Genomic DNA, 14,341 nt, shown 5'->3' with positions numbered 1-14,341 from the left:
CCTTTCTTCTATTTTTTGATCTACTTTGGGTTTTTTTACGTTGTAGAAAACTTATTTCGATCGACTTTAGCAAAATGAAAATGTTACAAATCTGCAAATATGCCTATAAATTAATTTAATCAAAATGTAAGTTATGCTTATCGAAAGGCGCAATATGGAATAATTTCAAATTATTATTTTTCAATAGTATGTAAGTTTTATTTTTTTTTTTGTTAATAAAGGTTAAGAAAAAAGTATTAAAACACTAAAAATAATAAAAATGTTTTTTTTTTTAAAGGGGAGCTTTTCTTAAATATTGGGTTGCCCAAAAAGTAATTGCGGATTTTTTAAAAGAAAGTAAATGCATTTTTAATGAAACTTAGAATGAACTTTAATCAAATATACTTTTTTTTACACTTTTTTTCTAAAACAAGCTAAAAGTAACAGCTGATAACTGACAGAAGAAAGAATGCAATTACAGAGTCACAAGCTGTGAAAAAATTTGTCAACGCCGACTATATGAAAAATCCGCAATTACTTTTTGGGTAACCCAATAGTTTAAGTGCTTGCAGAATTGCGGTGCCCAAAGTATCACCGTTGTAACCGGGCCTAGGATGAGTTTTGCAGAGGGGAGGAAAGCCCAACCAGACATTTCTGGCTCTCTCAATCTCACAAGGGGTCTCTTTGATGCATTTTTGGCATACAAATGGAATGACATCACATCAAGTTAGCTGTAGCTATCGATCTGGAGATTGGTAACGACAACGCATTGTCTTCAACCTTTCTAACAAGTTTTTCCAGTATCTTATCCCGAACCATACACCCAAAGGTAGCTAAGTTTGTGCTTATCCTAGAAAGAAAAGCAAGATGTGAGAAGTGAGTATACAGAGTAGTGTCGGATATAGACAGAGGAAACCACCCAGTGTGTGACGCAGTAAGAGTAGTTAGATTTTGCAGAACCTCAACCAAAGTTCCTCATTCAAGCCGCCTTACAGCAGTCCAGAATGATCAGAGGATTGAATGACTAAAGTGAATTAAAATAGGACAGCCCATGGCAGCCGGTTGTACGTACCGGATTGACCCGATGGAGTTCTTCATCGGCAAGGGCTGCCGCTTCAGTGTATAAAACACTGCTACAACAACAACAACAACAACAAAATGGGACTTCTGGAATGTTTGTCCTTACAAGCTCTGTAGAAGTCGGCATCTGCCTGCGTTTAGTGCAATGTCAGTGTTCACATATCGCAATGGCAAGTCAGCACCCATGACAGCCGGCTCAGTGTATAAAACACTGCTACAACAACAACAACAAAATGGGACAGCTGGAATGTTTGTCCTTACAAGCTCTATAGAAGTCGGCATCTGCCTGCGTTTAGTGCAATGTCAGTGTTCACATATCGCAATGGCAATTCAGCACCCATGACAGCCGGATTGACCCGATGGTTTCCTTTATCGGTAAGGGCTGTCGCCTTAGAGTACAACACTGCTACAACAAAAGGACCCGGCACGGCATAGCTGTGAGCACCACACGGGCTGGAACATTGAGGTCCGATCTGTGTGGTGTTCATTGCTGTCACTAAAAGCTTAGGTGCGAGCTACTGGACGCGACCACAGGTTTCGGATAGGGGAATGCTCCATACGGGGTAGCTGCAACAGCATTCGCAGACAATCAGCGGTCGTGCCGCACCGGCTCTTGCACAAATACTGAGTGCCTGTGATATGATAAGGCGAGTTATTGGGGCTTTAAATAAACAATGGAGGATCGCCACCTCCACATGAAAATGTGGCTACAACAGTTACAGCAACAACCCTAAAGTTGCCAAAGTTCGTAATAAGGTTAGCATTCCAACCCTGCAATGGCAGTCGCGGACAATCAGAGGTCGTGCCGCACCGGCTCTTGCACAAATACTGAGTGCCTCTGATATGATAGGGCGAGTTATTGGGGCCTCTAAATAACCAATGGAGGATCGCCACCTCCACATGAAAATGTGGCTAGAACATCTACAGCAACACCCCTAAAGTTGCAAAAGTTCCTAATAAGGTTAACATTCCAACCCTGAAACGGCAGTCGCAGACAATGAGAGAACGTGCGGCACAAATACTGAGTGCCTATGATATGATAGGGCGATTTATTGGGGCCTTTAAATAACCAATGGAGGATCGCCACCTCCACATGAAAATGTGGCTACAACATCTACAGCAACACTCCTAATGTTCGTAATAAGGTTAGCATTCCAAACCTGATATCTACTCGCTTCATTCGGATATCTTTGGTCCATTGCATTGTGATGTGAGGGCTCCCCCTCTTCTGGTGAATTTAAATGTTGCTATGCTGAAAGGCAGAATAATCAATGCTACACTAGTAGACGGCTCGATTAGAAAGATTGTGGCTACAGGAATGCCGCAGAGAGAGAGAGAACATTCTTATTCCCTCTCTTGCAGCTCTTGATTATCAATGAAATTTTCAGAATCTTTGAAGAGGAGAGTCTATACCGTCACGGTAAAAAGAAAAAAACCTGTTCACCAGAATACGGAAATATGGAGAGTTCAAGCGACCGGTACTGGATGGAGGGGAGCTGCCACTCTTTTGGCAGTCAAAAGACTTGGGCATTTTTCTTGACCAAAAGTTGAACTGAGGAATAATGAGGAATTGGGGACTTAGGCCAGGGGTGGTCCACTGGATGCACACTGCTGAGATTAGACCTTTTCTCACCTATGGGCGTCTGATATGGGTTCGAACCCTGGAGAGGGTGGTTTGCTGGAAAATATACAGGGAACCCTGGAGAGAGTGGTTTGCTGAAAAATAACATGTGATGCAAGAGACTAAGCGGGTCTTTCTTCAATGGCGGCCTGGAGGTTATCCTACCGGAGAGGGAGCTTTGGACTGAAGGCGTTCCGCCCTTATCGAGTCCCTCTGCTATAAAAAGTTTGTTCAAGCTGAATGGGGGCACTGGGTCAAGGGTGTTTGTTGAGCTTATAAGAGTAAGGAAGTCAGGGCCATGGATGGGATCCCGGGTAAGCAGCGGCCTGACTGTGCACAATATATGTGGCTTTAAAGGAGCTAGCTGTGAGTCATGTGAGTTCGAGGCTGGTCGGGAGTTTCAGGGAACATCTCGGCGGTTTGGAGGTTGCTGTCATATAGTGCTGGGTCCCAGGTCACCAAGAGGTGGCGCGTAACGAGATGACTGAGGAACTTCAGGCGGCGCTGAAGGACCTAGCTGCGGGACATGTGAGGTTGAAGCTGGTTGGAAGCTTCCAGTAGCGTCTCGTTTATTTGGGAGCTGCTATCAGATTGTGCTGGGTCCTGGGCCACCAAGATGTGGCAGAGTATGAGGTGGCTGAGGAACTTGTCAGGTTTGGATCGCGTATTCAGTTTGCGAGTGCTACGGATATGGTGTAAGAGGTCAGTCCACCGTAGCGCAGAGGTAAGCAGATTCGATTATGACCCTAAACGCCTGGGTTCGAATCAGAAAAAAAATATTGTCGGTGGTTTTCCGCTTCTAATGCTGGCGACATTTGTTGTAGTTGCTGTAGCCACATTTTCATCGTCAAACTCCTGTAGGTGAGCAAGCAAGTTCCGGTCCTACGGACTGATCGCCGCGGGAACATGGTGGGCATTGGTCATTTAAAGGCGCCAATAACTTGTCTTGGCATCTCGAAAATAGGCACTGAGTATGTGTGCAAGAGCCGGTGCCGCCCGGCCTCTCACTGAGACTCTCCACTCGATACTGCTGATTGACCGCGACTGCAAATACAGCTTCTCCGTATGGATCATTCCACTATACGTAAACTGTGGACGCGCTCGGTAACTCGCAACTAAGCTTCATGTGACAGCAACAAACACCACACAAATTGAAGCTCAATGCCCCAACCTGTGTGGTGCTCACAGCTATCCCGTGCCGGGACATTTGTGAGGTACTGTACCATTTGGTATGACAGCCATGTAAAGACTTCTCCACAAAGCGGTATCGTACTGCGGCACGCCGTTCGAACTCCGCTAAATATATATCTTTGAATTCCAAAACTTTAGATCGTATATTTAGTATATTTTTATTAAACTTTACAAACTTATGTTAAATTTTATGACAAAACAAAACAAAATTAAAAAAAAAAGGATTTTAAGGTTGATTAGTTTATGATGATTGGTTAAATCGTTTTAAGGCAAATCTCAAATTTGAAAACAAATATTTTATGGAAAATGTATAACTATTAGATTCTATAGAACATTACTAACATCACACACGTTAAGAAGACGTCGACTACTAGCATCCTTAAGATGAGATTACTTTGCCTCAGTTTCTGTAGCTGAGCGATTTTTACTCTTCAATTTGTCAATTAGGGATTCTATGCTATTAGCATCTACTAAGCCTATGAATTTATCTACAACAACACCATTGCGAAAGGCCAAGACTGCGGGTACCGCTTTCACTTCAAATGTTTCCACCAGTTCGGTATTTGATTCCACATCAATGATGGCTAAATCGATTTCGTTTGAATCCTGCAGTAGCTCGATCATTTTAGGTGTTAAAATTTTGCAAGGATCACACCATTCTGCATGGAAATTGACAATGACAGGGGTATCGCTGTTGATGACCTGGAAGATAAAGGAGAAGGAGATTATTAGGGAAAGAAACAAAAATGGGGATAAGGTTTACAACTTTATATTTGGATTTTTTGTTTAGCCGGTTGTCCGGCTATAATCGCTTTGTGCTAGAAGACTTTGATACTCCTTGCGAGTTAGGGCATTTTCTCCTGGGTAATAACCAGAGGAGCATCTCTCTGGCTAAGCAGAACTATAGCTCAACGTTTTGAGTGGTGAATAAGAATCCCAACACCAGCATAATAGATGATTGAAGCAGTGCGCTAAAAATCACCATTGAGTCACCTGGTCTGGAAAATCCAGACAAACCGGCATTGCATTGTAGTAGCCACTTCTACCGCCTATTCATAGTTGCCTGAACCTTCGGGACGAATAGATGGTCCCGCGGTAGCGCCAAATGGTCCAAAGTGCTGCACCGTGAAGAAATTGCCATCTAAGGTCTTACCCAGGTCAAGTCATGCCATAGCACGGTAACCGTGGGTCTTGACCTATTGAAGACTGTCGATATGGTCAGCCATGCCATGTTTTTTGAGGACATCGACAGTGTTAAACAGTGTCTCCAGCATTGTTTAATATCTACCTCTACTCTATTCCTGGTGTTTTTAACTTAACGAGAAACCTGGGTGTTTTCAATTGAAATGTTGTGGATGGGGTGGAAGTGCCCTTCTCTCTGGAGGCCATATACAAAGACGTGATTCTTGACCAGAGACTAAGATGGATTAAGGACGCCAAGGAAAGAGTCAAAGGGGTCTGAATACGCTCCATTCGTGTGGCAATTATGTAGGCTCAAGGTAGGTATGTTACACTTTATGTTGCCGATGGCGGGTCGACCAATTCCACCTATGCATATCTGGTGTGGCATCGGGCGTTTGACAAGTGTGCCCTCCGCATGATGATCGAAAGGTGCAAGGTATTGTGGCTGTGCCGATCTCAAGGATCAGCAAAGGAGTACTCTGAGAGAGGCGCTGAATGGCAATCTCGATCTTAGGCTTTGCTACTGTATATTAAATAAATAAAACTTGGAACTCCTCAAACTTTGGGCATACTTCTGATAAGTTGAGAGATGGCGACGTGACGTGGTAAAGTTCTATGGAGCTATTGTGATGACTGTTAAGCGCAGATCGTGCTACGAAATCGGTAAACCTTTTCCTGTCCAAATTTCTTGGTAGGGTGGGTGGTTCCTATGGTAGCCGCGTGAATAGAGCATAGGCTAAAGATGTGGATTACAGAATGGCAAATGCCTTGTGGCCGAGTATTTCGCAGAACAGGACGTCACTTATTTTGGGCATGACCTCAGAACCTCAGACCTGCTGAAAAGGGTCTTGCCTGGTCATTGGCAGGGCTGTAGAGTTTGACCCTCGACTACGAGTCGAGGTCAGACTTCGAATCCAGCTTCACAATCTCGACTAAACAGCCCTGCTCATTGGAAAATAAAGCCTTTGACGTCGCGTTGTACACAGGAAGGAGCAGATGGATATGGGCAGTGGTGCCCCTGCCCTAGTAATTTTTTTTTCTATAAGCCAACACGCAGTGGATGTCCCCTATGAATGCAGTACATTGCGTTGGCGAGAGGAAATTAGGAATTGATGTGGGGGAAAAGGATGTAGGGCTTATTGACATTTGTCCTAAATCTTTGGATGTCAAAGTGGGTGGGAAAAACCTTAGCTGGAAGTCGATTCCACATACAAACGGTTTGGGCGAAATAAGAATTCTCTCTATAATGCATTATGCGGTCCGCTGGCTAATCAATTACTAAGGGGTGTGAGTTCCTGGAATGTCTAGTATCACTGACATACATCCTTACATCAGGAATAAAAAGACAAATATCAGACGAACACACACCATGAAAGTACCGATAGAAGAGCGCCAAACAACCCACATTGCGATGATGATGAAGTTAGGCAATAGAGTTGGATACCCCACTGTCCCCAATCAACGCCATCGCTCTCTTCTGTACATGGTCCAGTAGCTCCAGGGATGATTTTGAAGCTCCAGCCCATACATGTGAGTTGTACTCCATTTTCGGCCATATTAAAGTGGTGTAGATGTTAAAAAGATCAGACGGAGTGAAGTAATTCTTACACCGTTTAAGGAAGCCTAAATACATACATGTTTAGCCCAACGGACATCACTTTGTATTTTCATGCCCAGAACATCAAGAGCTTCTGATTGCTCAACATTTGTACCGTCGTTAGACAAAGATGATCGTAATGGGTCAGCGAATCGTTTGTGTGACAACAAGCAGCACTGAATTTTCCGTGCATTAAAATCTACTCGATTCATCCGACCCCACTCAGAAATGGCCAGCAAATCCTGGCAGTGTGTATCATCCATAACCCGCCTCTTGTCCTCAATCTCTCGAAGACTCGACCTATGGTATGGAATGATTACGAATGACAGAGATTATTGTCATCCGCAAATTAGTAGATCGGATACGATATCTGGCCCAACAGATCGTTGATGATAATAAGATATATAACGACTCAAATAGGGCGATCTCTGAGAAAGCTCGAAATAAATCAAACGAAGCCATTATTGACACCAAATGCGATAAGCTTTGATAGTAGTGCACCGTGCCAGACCCTATCAAATGCCTTGGAGATATCCAGAGCCTTACTCTCACAAAACTTGTGGATTGAGCGACTCCAACGTTCCGACACAAATGCCATGAGATCGCCTGCAGAGCGAGTCTAAGGCCATTAGACTCTAAATACCTCACAAGATGGTGATTAACCATGCTCTCCATAACCTTGGAGAGAGCGGAGCATATTGCAATTGGCCGATAATTTGCAGGTTTCTTTGCCTCACCCTTCTTGGGTATTGGCTGAACGTTCGCAACCTTCCAACGCCGGAAAGACTCCCGCACGGTAGGCAAGGTTGAAAAGGTTGCGTAATGGACGAGCGAGCGTCGAAGAACATCTGCATAAGACAAGTGTTGATATGTTATCCGGGCCCAGGGATTTATTTATGTCTAGATTCTCAAGAACCCTTTTAAATCCACGAGTTCGAAAAACTATTTGGGGCATGACGCCAGATTATTTTCGATTAACGGCAGTGGGTGATTGTTATCCGGCAGGGAAGAGTTCCCTGCAAATATATCAGCCAACATGTTAGCCTTATCAACCGGGTCAGTGAACGTTTGATCATCCTTACCAAGAGTTGGAATAGATGAAGAACTACCCTTTAGCCTTTTCACGAACGACCAAAAGCTCTTACTTCCTCGTGTAGAAGCAAGAACCTTGGTCCGCCGACGCTGTTCGTAAAGAAATTTTTCGACCATAAGCACATTCGCACACGAAGATCTTGCCTTCTTGCGCAGCAGTTCTGTATTGGCATTTTTATCCAAACGCCAGTTCCTGAATGCCTCCTCTTTCGATCTGACAGCATGTCTGCAAGTCTGGTTAAACCAACTTTTGTCGTCTGATTTAGCTGTTATAGTCTTAACTGGAATAAATGTCCTCATTCCATTTATAATTGACTTCTCAATCGCTTCAGCAGTAGCATTATCGTCATCTAGAAAACATAGTTTCCAATTAAAATGCTGAAAGAATCCATTGAGCTCAGCCCACCGTGCTTTTTTGTATAAAAATATTGACCGCTTCGGGAATGGGGAAGAAGCAATACGAAGAGCAGAATACAAAAAAGATGCTGAAACAATGCAGTGATCGGAGTTACCAAGAGGTGCAAGAGTATTAACTTCATACTTTTCAGGGTATGAAGTTAAAAAAAGGTCAAGAGTATTATTTTGGTGCACTTGGGCACATACGAAATGTGTCGGTTCGTTCACTAGTTGCGCCAAACCATTGTGCGCAGCGAAAAGCTCAACGTATTGGCCCTCAGGAGTCGTATGACTCGAATGGGAAAGCCAGGAGGAGTTGTGGACTTTGGAATCTCCAGCGACAACGATTTCACAGCCCGGAAAATCCTTTAAAATATTTGTAATGGAATCAGAAAGGGCGTCAAAGCCATTCATGGAAGCCTCCCATTCTGAGTTTCCTGTCCGATTAATGTTTAAGCTCATTGATAAGGGGCCTCCGCAGTGCGACACCTCTTTAAGGAGAGGATTTTAGATGGGTGGCTTACTATTTTTTTCAAATTGTATACTTCCTCACAAATGTCGCCAGTATTAGGAGGGGATAACCCACTGCTGGAAACTTTTTCTGATGATCTCGCCAAGATTCGAACCCAATATGAGTAGCTTGAAACATCCCAGTTTTTTCTTTATAAAGAAGCCACTTTTCCGGGTTTTCCATCTTTACGATGTCACTAATGACAATACTAGCCCAACGTCATATTTCAAAATTAAGAAAAAAATTACCCACATACAATGTATGAACATTTCAAGGGCACAAAAAAGACGCCATACGTGAAATAAATCACAACGCCTTCAAACATTTGTTGTCGAATGGATATAAACAATAACCCCAAGTATGCAAGTTGCATAATTATTTAAAAGATAAAATACAAAAGCAACAACACCACCTAGTTACTGACAAAGGCTAAGAAAAATGGCTTATGTATGTGATTGTTCAAAGTGGTGAGAGGGGTCAGCAAACGACAAAGAGAAGCAATCGATAGTTTTATGGGCAGTCATTCACATTCATTATCAACTTTCAACTACAGATAGTGATTGAATGTTTCTCTTTGCTTTATAACATTAAATATACTTCTCTTTGAGAGGGTTAAGGAATCCCATTAGGTGTGGAAAACTCTAAAGGTTATTTAATGTTTTCTTTTTTCTTTAGCTTCTAAAGATATTTACCTTCTGATCAAATTCATAATGATCTTTGACGGTGTACTTTTTATTGGTTGCTTGACTTTGGGATAGAAATTTTTGTGTTGCCGAAACTGCTAAGGGAGCCAGACGTTGGCAGGCATTTTGGGCCGAAGAGCTAGCTTGGATACAGGCCACCAAACTCGGCATTAAACCTTCAGCGGCTATTTTCAACATGATTCTTTCACTATAAGCGGCACCAGTAAACTGTAAAGGAAAAAGAAATCAGAGGGTGAATAACTCTTTCACAGGAATTATCTGGCACGTTGTTTCCGAATAAATATTTCCAATTTAAGATAAGATTATCAATGAGGAGAGCCCATTAGTAGTCGGGGATGGTTGAACAAGAATGCTACGCGTCACAAACAGCAGAGTACAATCTACTAATCTACTCAATTCATGCATATTTACCTTGTACAAATGTTTAGTGAAGCACCAGCACCAGCACCAGCATACAATAACAAATTACTCCCTAAAATATTATTAAAATGTTCTTCAAACCCCACCTTAGCTATTGCCCCTTGTGCGTTCAATGACTGGATGAATAGCAATGATTACAAAAACAAAAACTAAACTGTATTGTTGTTGGCCTTTTATTTGTTTCTTCCGTATGCCGTGCCGTAGTAATGAGGTAATAATTTAACAATAGCTAATTTTAGAGGGATTCATATATTTCTATGTTTATATCTTTTTTCTAAATTATTGAAATGTATTTGTTTTATTATTACTTTACGCCTAAATTAATTATATTTACGTTTTATTAAATAAACCCGATTTAATTTTCGTCGCAGATCAAAACAAGGAAAATGTGTAAAAAAAAACAAAAAAACTTTGACATTTGCTTTGACACTCATAGTCTGTAGGGATGCCAAGCCGATGGCTTTACTCTACAAGTTATTCATATGCGTATGGTAGAGAACGCAACGGCACAAATAAGTGAGAATATGTGTATTTTTGTATTAAAAACTATGAGAATGTTTAATACAATGAAGTAATTTCAGAAAAGGAAAAATAAACATATTGATTTAATATAGGGAAGCTTTATTACGTATAAGAAAATTCAACTTTTACTTTAAACTGCTATCTTCTAGGGTGGCCTTAACAAGGTAAGGCATTGCAATCAGCTGATTAAAGTTGTTTTTTTTTCTTCTTGTTTTTTGTTATCCCGCCATTTTAATGTTATACGTATTTCGTAATGAAGAAAAAAAGGTAAAAAGTGTTAATTGTGAATTTTTTCCCCGAATTATCAGCTATTTATCAAGTGCAATTTACAACGAGTATTCCCAAAAAAGGTAACTACTTTCAATATATGTATTTGTTGATCTCACCTTATTTTCTAAATGTTTCGGTGATTTTAAGAGGAGGCATATAGGCCTTTTAAAATACCAATAATTTAAAAGGAAGCATCATTTATGCTATGTCACAAATGCTTGGTCAACTCAATGTCTTACTTGTGTGGTCCAATGTCCTACACAATCTACATTCGCAAGAAAATCGACAATTGGTAAGTTGTTGGTATACCACATATTTGCATTTGGATGTAGCGTTCCTCATAAAAGCTCCAATAGGTGAGCAAACTCCTTCAGGACCACAAAATCATTCGCTGCGGGAGTGTAAGTTGTTGGTATACCACATATTTCAATCCGTTTGATTCCCACAGCTATTCCGTGCGGACATTAACAGATTTGCACATGGAGGTGGCGATCCTAGCCAAGCTCTTATAGATGAGCAAGCTCGTTAAAGGTTTATACGTCCGATCACCGCTGGATCATGTCATTTGGTTATTAAAAGGCTCTAACAAACCCTCATTGTCATATCGAGCATTATAGGCATTCAGCATTTTAGCAAAATCCGGTGCCTTCCGGCCTCTCACTGACACTACGCTTGATATCGCTGATTGTCTGCGATTGCATCTGATCCTATGGAGTATTCCACTATCCGCAACCGGTGTATGCACCCGATAGCTCTCAGCTGAGCTTCTCATCATAACAATAAACACCACCTTAAATTGGAACTCAATGTTCCTATAATTTCTACCTTGTTGTCCCTTTCCGGGATTTAACGCCACAGTCCTTCACTACCGCGATCAAAACCAATGCTGTGCCCTGTATCATACCAGAGTCCGGTGCAAAAGCTACCACACCAATAAACAGCCAGTGTAGTATCACCGTTCTAAGTCTCTCAATCCTACCTATCGAGCTTAACGGGGATCGCTTCCTCCACATACAAAAATGTGGCTACAACAAAAGTAGAACACGTTCAGTCCCCTCTTAAACCTGTCCGTGACGCTCATTTCCCAGTTCTATCTCTGACCCAAAATAACGCTAAAATTCTTTGCAAACCAATAAGGCATCAGCTCCCCACTAAGACCGTTCCTACGAAAAACCACAAATTTCCTCCTTATGCAGAGCAGCAACAAGTGAGACTTTTCGGTGTTTATGTCAAGCCTATTGAGAGCTTACGTGCAAACAATTAAACAATTTCTCACAGTATGACATTAGAGAGATACCCCAAGTATTCCAAGCTAGAAAAAAACTTAGGGTATATGAAATACCTCTCAATCTACCTAATCGAGACGTCCGTCACTGATGCGATTTCTTTTTTTATCCTCAAATCCACCCGGTTTACCGGCAGAGAAAAGATCCTAATTTCCACCAGGAATTGTCCGCGACGGAATTGCAACTACTCCGTATACGAAGCATCCCAACATCCCCAATTTGTGGACGATCTCGGTTGCTCCTAGGTGAGCTTCTCGTTATAACGATGAACACCAAACAAATCGGAGCTCACAGTTGCAACCCGTATGGTGCTCCTGACATTGAGGTCCTATCTGTGTTGCGTTCAATGCTTTCACGGGAAGCTTAGCTGCGAGCTACCGGGCGCGTCCACAGGTTGCGGATAGTAGAATGCTCCATACGTAGTAGCTATAACGACAGTCGCGGATAATCAGCGGTTTTTAGCGGAGAGTCTCAGTGAGAGGCCGAACGGCACCAGCTCAATGATGCTCGACATGGCAAGGCTAGTTATTGGCGCCTTTAAATGACTAATGGCCACCGTGTTCCAACGACGCTCGGTCCTTTGGACCTGAACAAGTTTGCACAGCTTCAAAAGCTTGATTTTCATCCGATTTGGCTGAAATTTTGCACATAGTATTCTGGTATGACTTCCAACAAGTGAGCCAAGTACGGCCAAAATCGGTCCATATCCTGATATAGCTCCCATATAAACCGATCTCCCAATTTGACTTCTTGAGCCCCTGGAAGCCTCAATTTTTGTCCGATTCAGCTGAAATTTCGCGCATGGTGTTCTGTTATGACTTCCAACAACTATGCTAAGTACGGCCAAAATCGGTCTATAACCTGATATAGCTCCCATATAAACCGATCTCCCGATTTGACTTCTTGAGCCCCTGAAAGCAACAATTGTTGTCCGATTCAGCTGAAATTTCGCACATGGTGTTCTGTTATGACTTCCAACAACTATGCTAGGTACGGCCAAAATCGGTCTATAACCTGATATAGCTCCCATATAAACCGATCTCCCGATTTGACTTCTTGAGCCCCTGAAAGCAACAATTGTTGTCCGATTTCGCTGAAATTTCACTCAAAGTATTCTGTTATGACTCATAACAACTGTGCCAAGTACGGTCCAATTCCGTCTATAACTAGATATAGCTTCCATATAAATCGAACTCACGATTTGATTTCTTGAGCCCCTGAAAGCCTCAATTTTCATCCGAATTGGCTGATATTTCGCACACAGCATTTTGCTATGGCTCCCAACAACGGGGCCAAGTAGGGCCAAAATCGGTCTATAACCTGAAGCTCCCATATAAACCGATCTCCCGATTTGACTTCTTGAGCCCAAGAAAACCACAATTTTTGTCCGTTTAGCTGAAATTTCGCACATAGTACTCTGTTATGACCTACATCAACTGTGCCAAGTACGTTCTAAATCGGTGAAGAACCTGATATACCTCCCATATAATCCGACTTCACGATTTGACTTCTTGAGCTCCTGGAAGCTGCAATTTTCATCCAATTTAGCTGAAATTTTGCATGTAATGTTCTGTTAAGACTCCTTACAGCTGTTCCAAGTACGGTTCAAATCGTTAGAGCACATGATATAGCTCCCATATAGACCAATTTGACTTCTTGAGCCCTTACATGCCTCGATTTCTACCCGATTTGGTTGAAATTTTGCACATAGTATTCTGTTATGACTCTCAACAATTGCGCCAAGTACGGTCCAATTCGATATAGCTCCCATATTTTAGCAGAAACCATGGTGCTGGGTTCCCAAGATTCGATCCGGCCGAACTTAGCATGCTTTTACTTGTTCTTTATAAGGGTCTCACAAAAAAAATTTTTTTCTCCAAAAATAGTAGGATCTTGAAAGAATTGAAGATAGGTTCCAACGAGAAACTCATGCGAAGAAGAACCTGTAAAACATAAAGAGGTGATAGATATCTCCAAAATCGGGTTGACTGAAGCTCAAAGCCAGAAGGCAGAAAAATATTTTACTGCAAATTGAAAAAAGTCGAACTTTTGCAGAAACTAGTCACAAGCAGCCAAGAGTCGCAAAAAAGTAGAAATTTCAAAGGGTTTCACGTAAAGTCATTTGACTCTAAAAAGTTTGGCAATTTCGACTTTATTCGCACAACGTTAACACTGATGATGATGGCAACACTTGTGGCACCTTCCGTCTTGTGGAAAGTCTTTGCAAAGAGGTATCGCCCAGCGTCATGCCATTCAGTCTAGGGTCAATCCCATGCCAGCCGGTTGTACGTACCGGATTGACCTGATGGATTGCTTCATCGGCAAGGGCTGCCGCCTCAGTGTCCAACACTGCTAGAACAACAACAACAACAGTCTAGGGTTAAAAGTAGATTTCCTATCATTGCGCTAAAACTTGATTTGGACAGCACTTAGGTTAGGTAAGAGTGGCAGTCCTTAACAGAATCACTTAGACAATTTTAAGTCCATTGT

General features: G+C 42.1%; 1 protein-coding gene across 3 annotated transcripts; it reads right to left on the bottom strand.

The window, feature by feature from the left end:
• Window positions 1-4,013: 4,013 nt before the first annotated feature.
• LOC106089443 (thioredoxin, mitochondrial) lies at window positions 4,014-10,193 on the bottom strand. Of its 3 annotated transcripts, none has more exons than XM_013255292.2 (3): window positions 10,108-10,193; window positions 9,342-9,560; window positions 4,014-4,573 (listed from the first exon to the last, which is right to left on the bottom strand). In XM_013255292.2, exons 2-3 carry the CDS (start codon window positions 9,528-9,530, stop codon window positions 4,262-4,264), a joined length of 501 nt encoding a protein of 166 aa, XP_013110746.1. In that variant the 5' UTR covers window positions 9,531-9,560; window positions 10,108-10,193; the 3' UTR covers window positions 4,014-4,261. The 3 variants fall into 3 exon arrangements, with proteins under 3 accessions (XP_013110746.1, XP_013110745.1, XP_013110747.1); XM_013255291.2 differs by lacking the exon at window positions 10,108-10,193 and adding an exon at window positions 9,765-10,101; XM_013255293.2 differs by lacking the exon at window positions 10,108-10,193 and adding an exon at window positions 9,860-10,101.
• Between the last annotated feature and the right edge of the window lie 4,148 nt (window positions 10,194-14,341).

Source organism: Stomoxys calcitrans, chromosome 4 (assembly GCF_963082655.1).
Source record: "Stomoxys calcitrans chromosome 4, idStoCalc2.1, whole genome shotgun sequence".
NCBI lineage: Eukaryota > Metazoa > Arthropoda > Insecta > Diptera > Muscidae > Stomoxys > Stomoxys calcitrans.
Note: the sequence above shows the minus strand (reverse complement) of the source record. Positions and strands in the feature narration are given on the sequence as shown.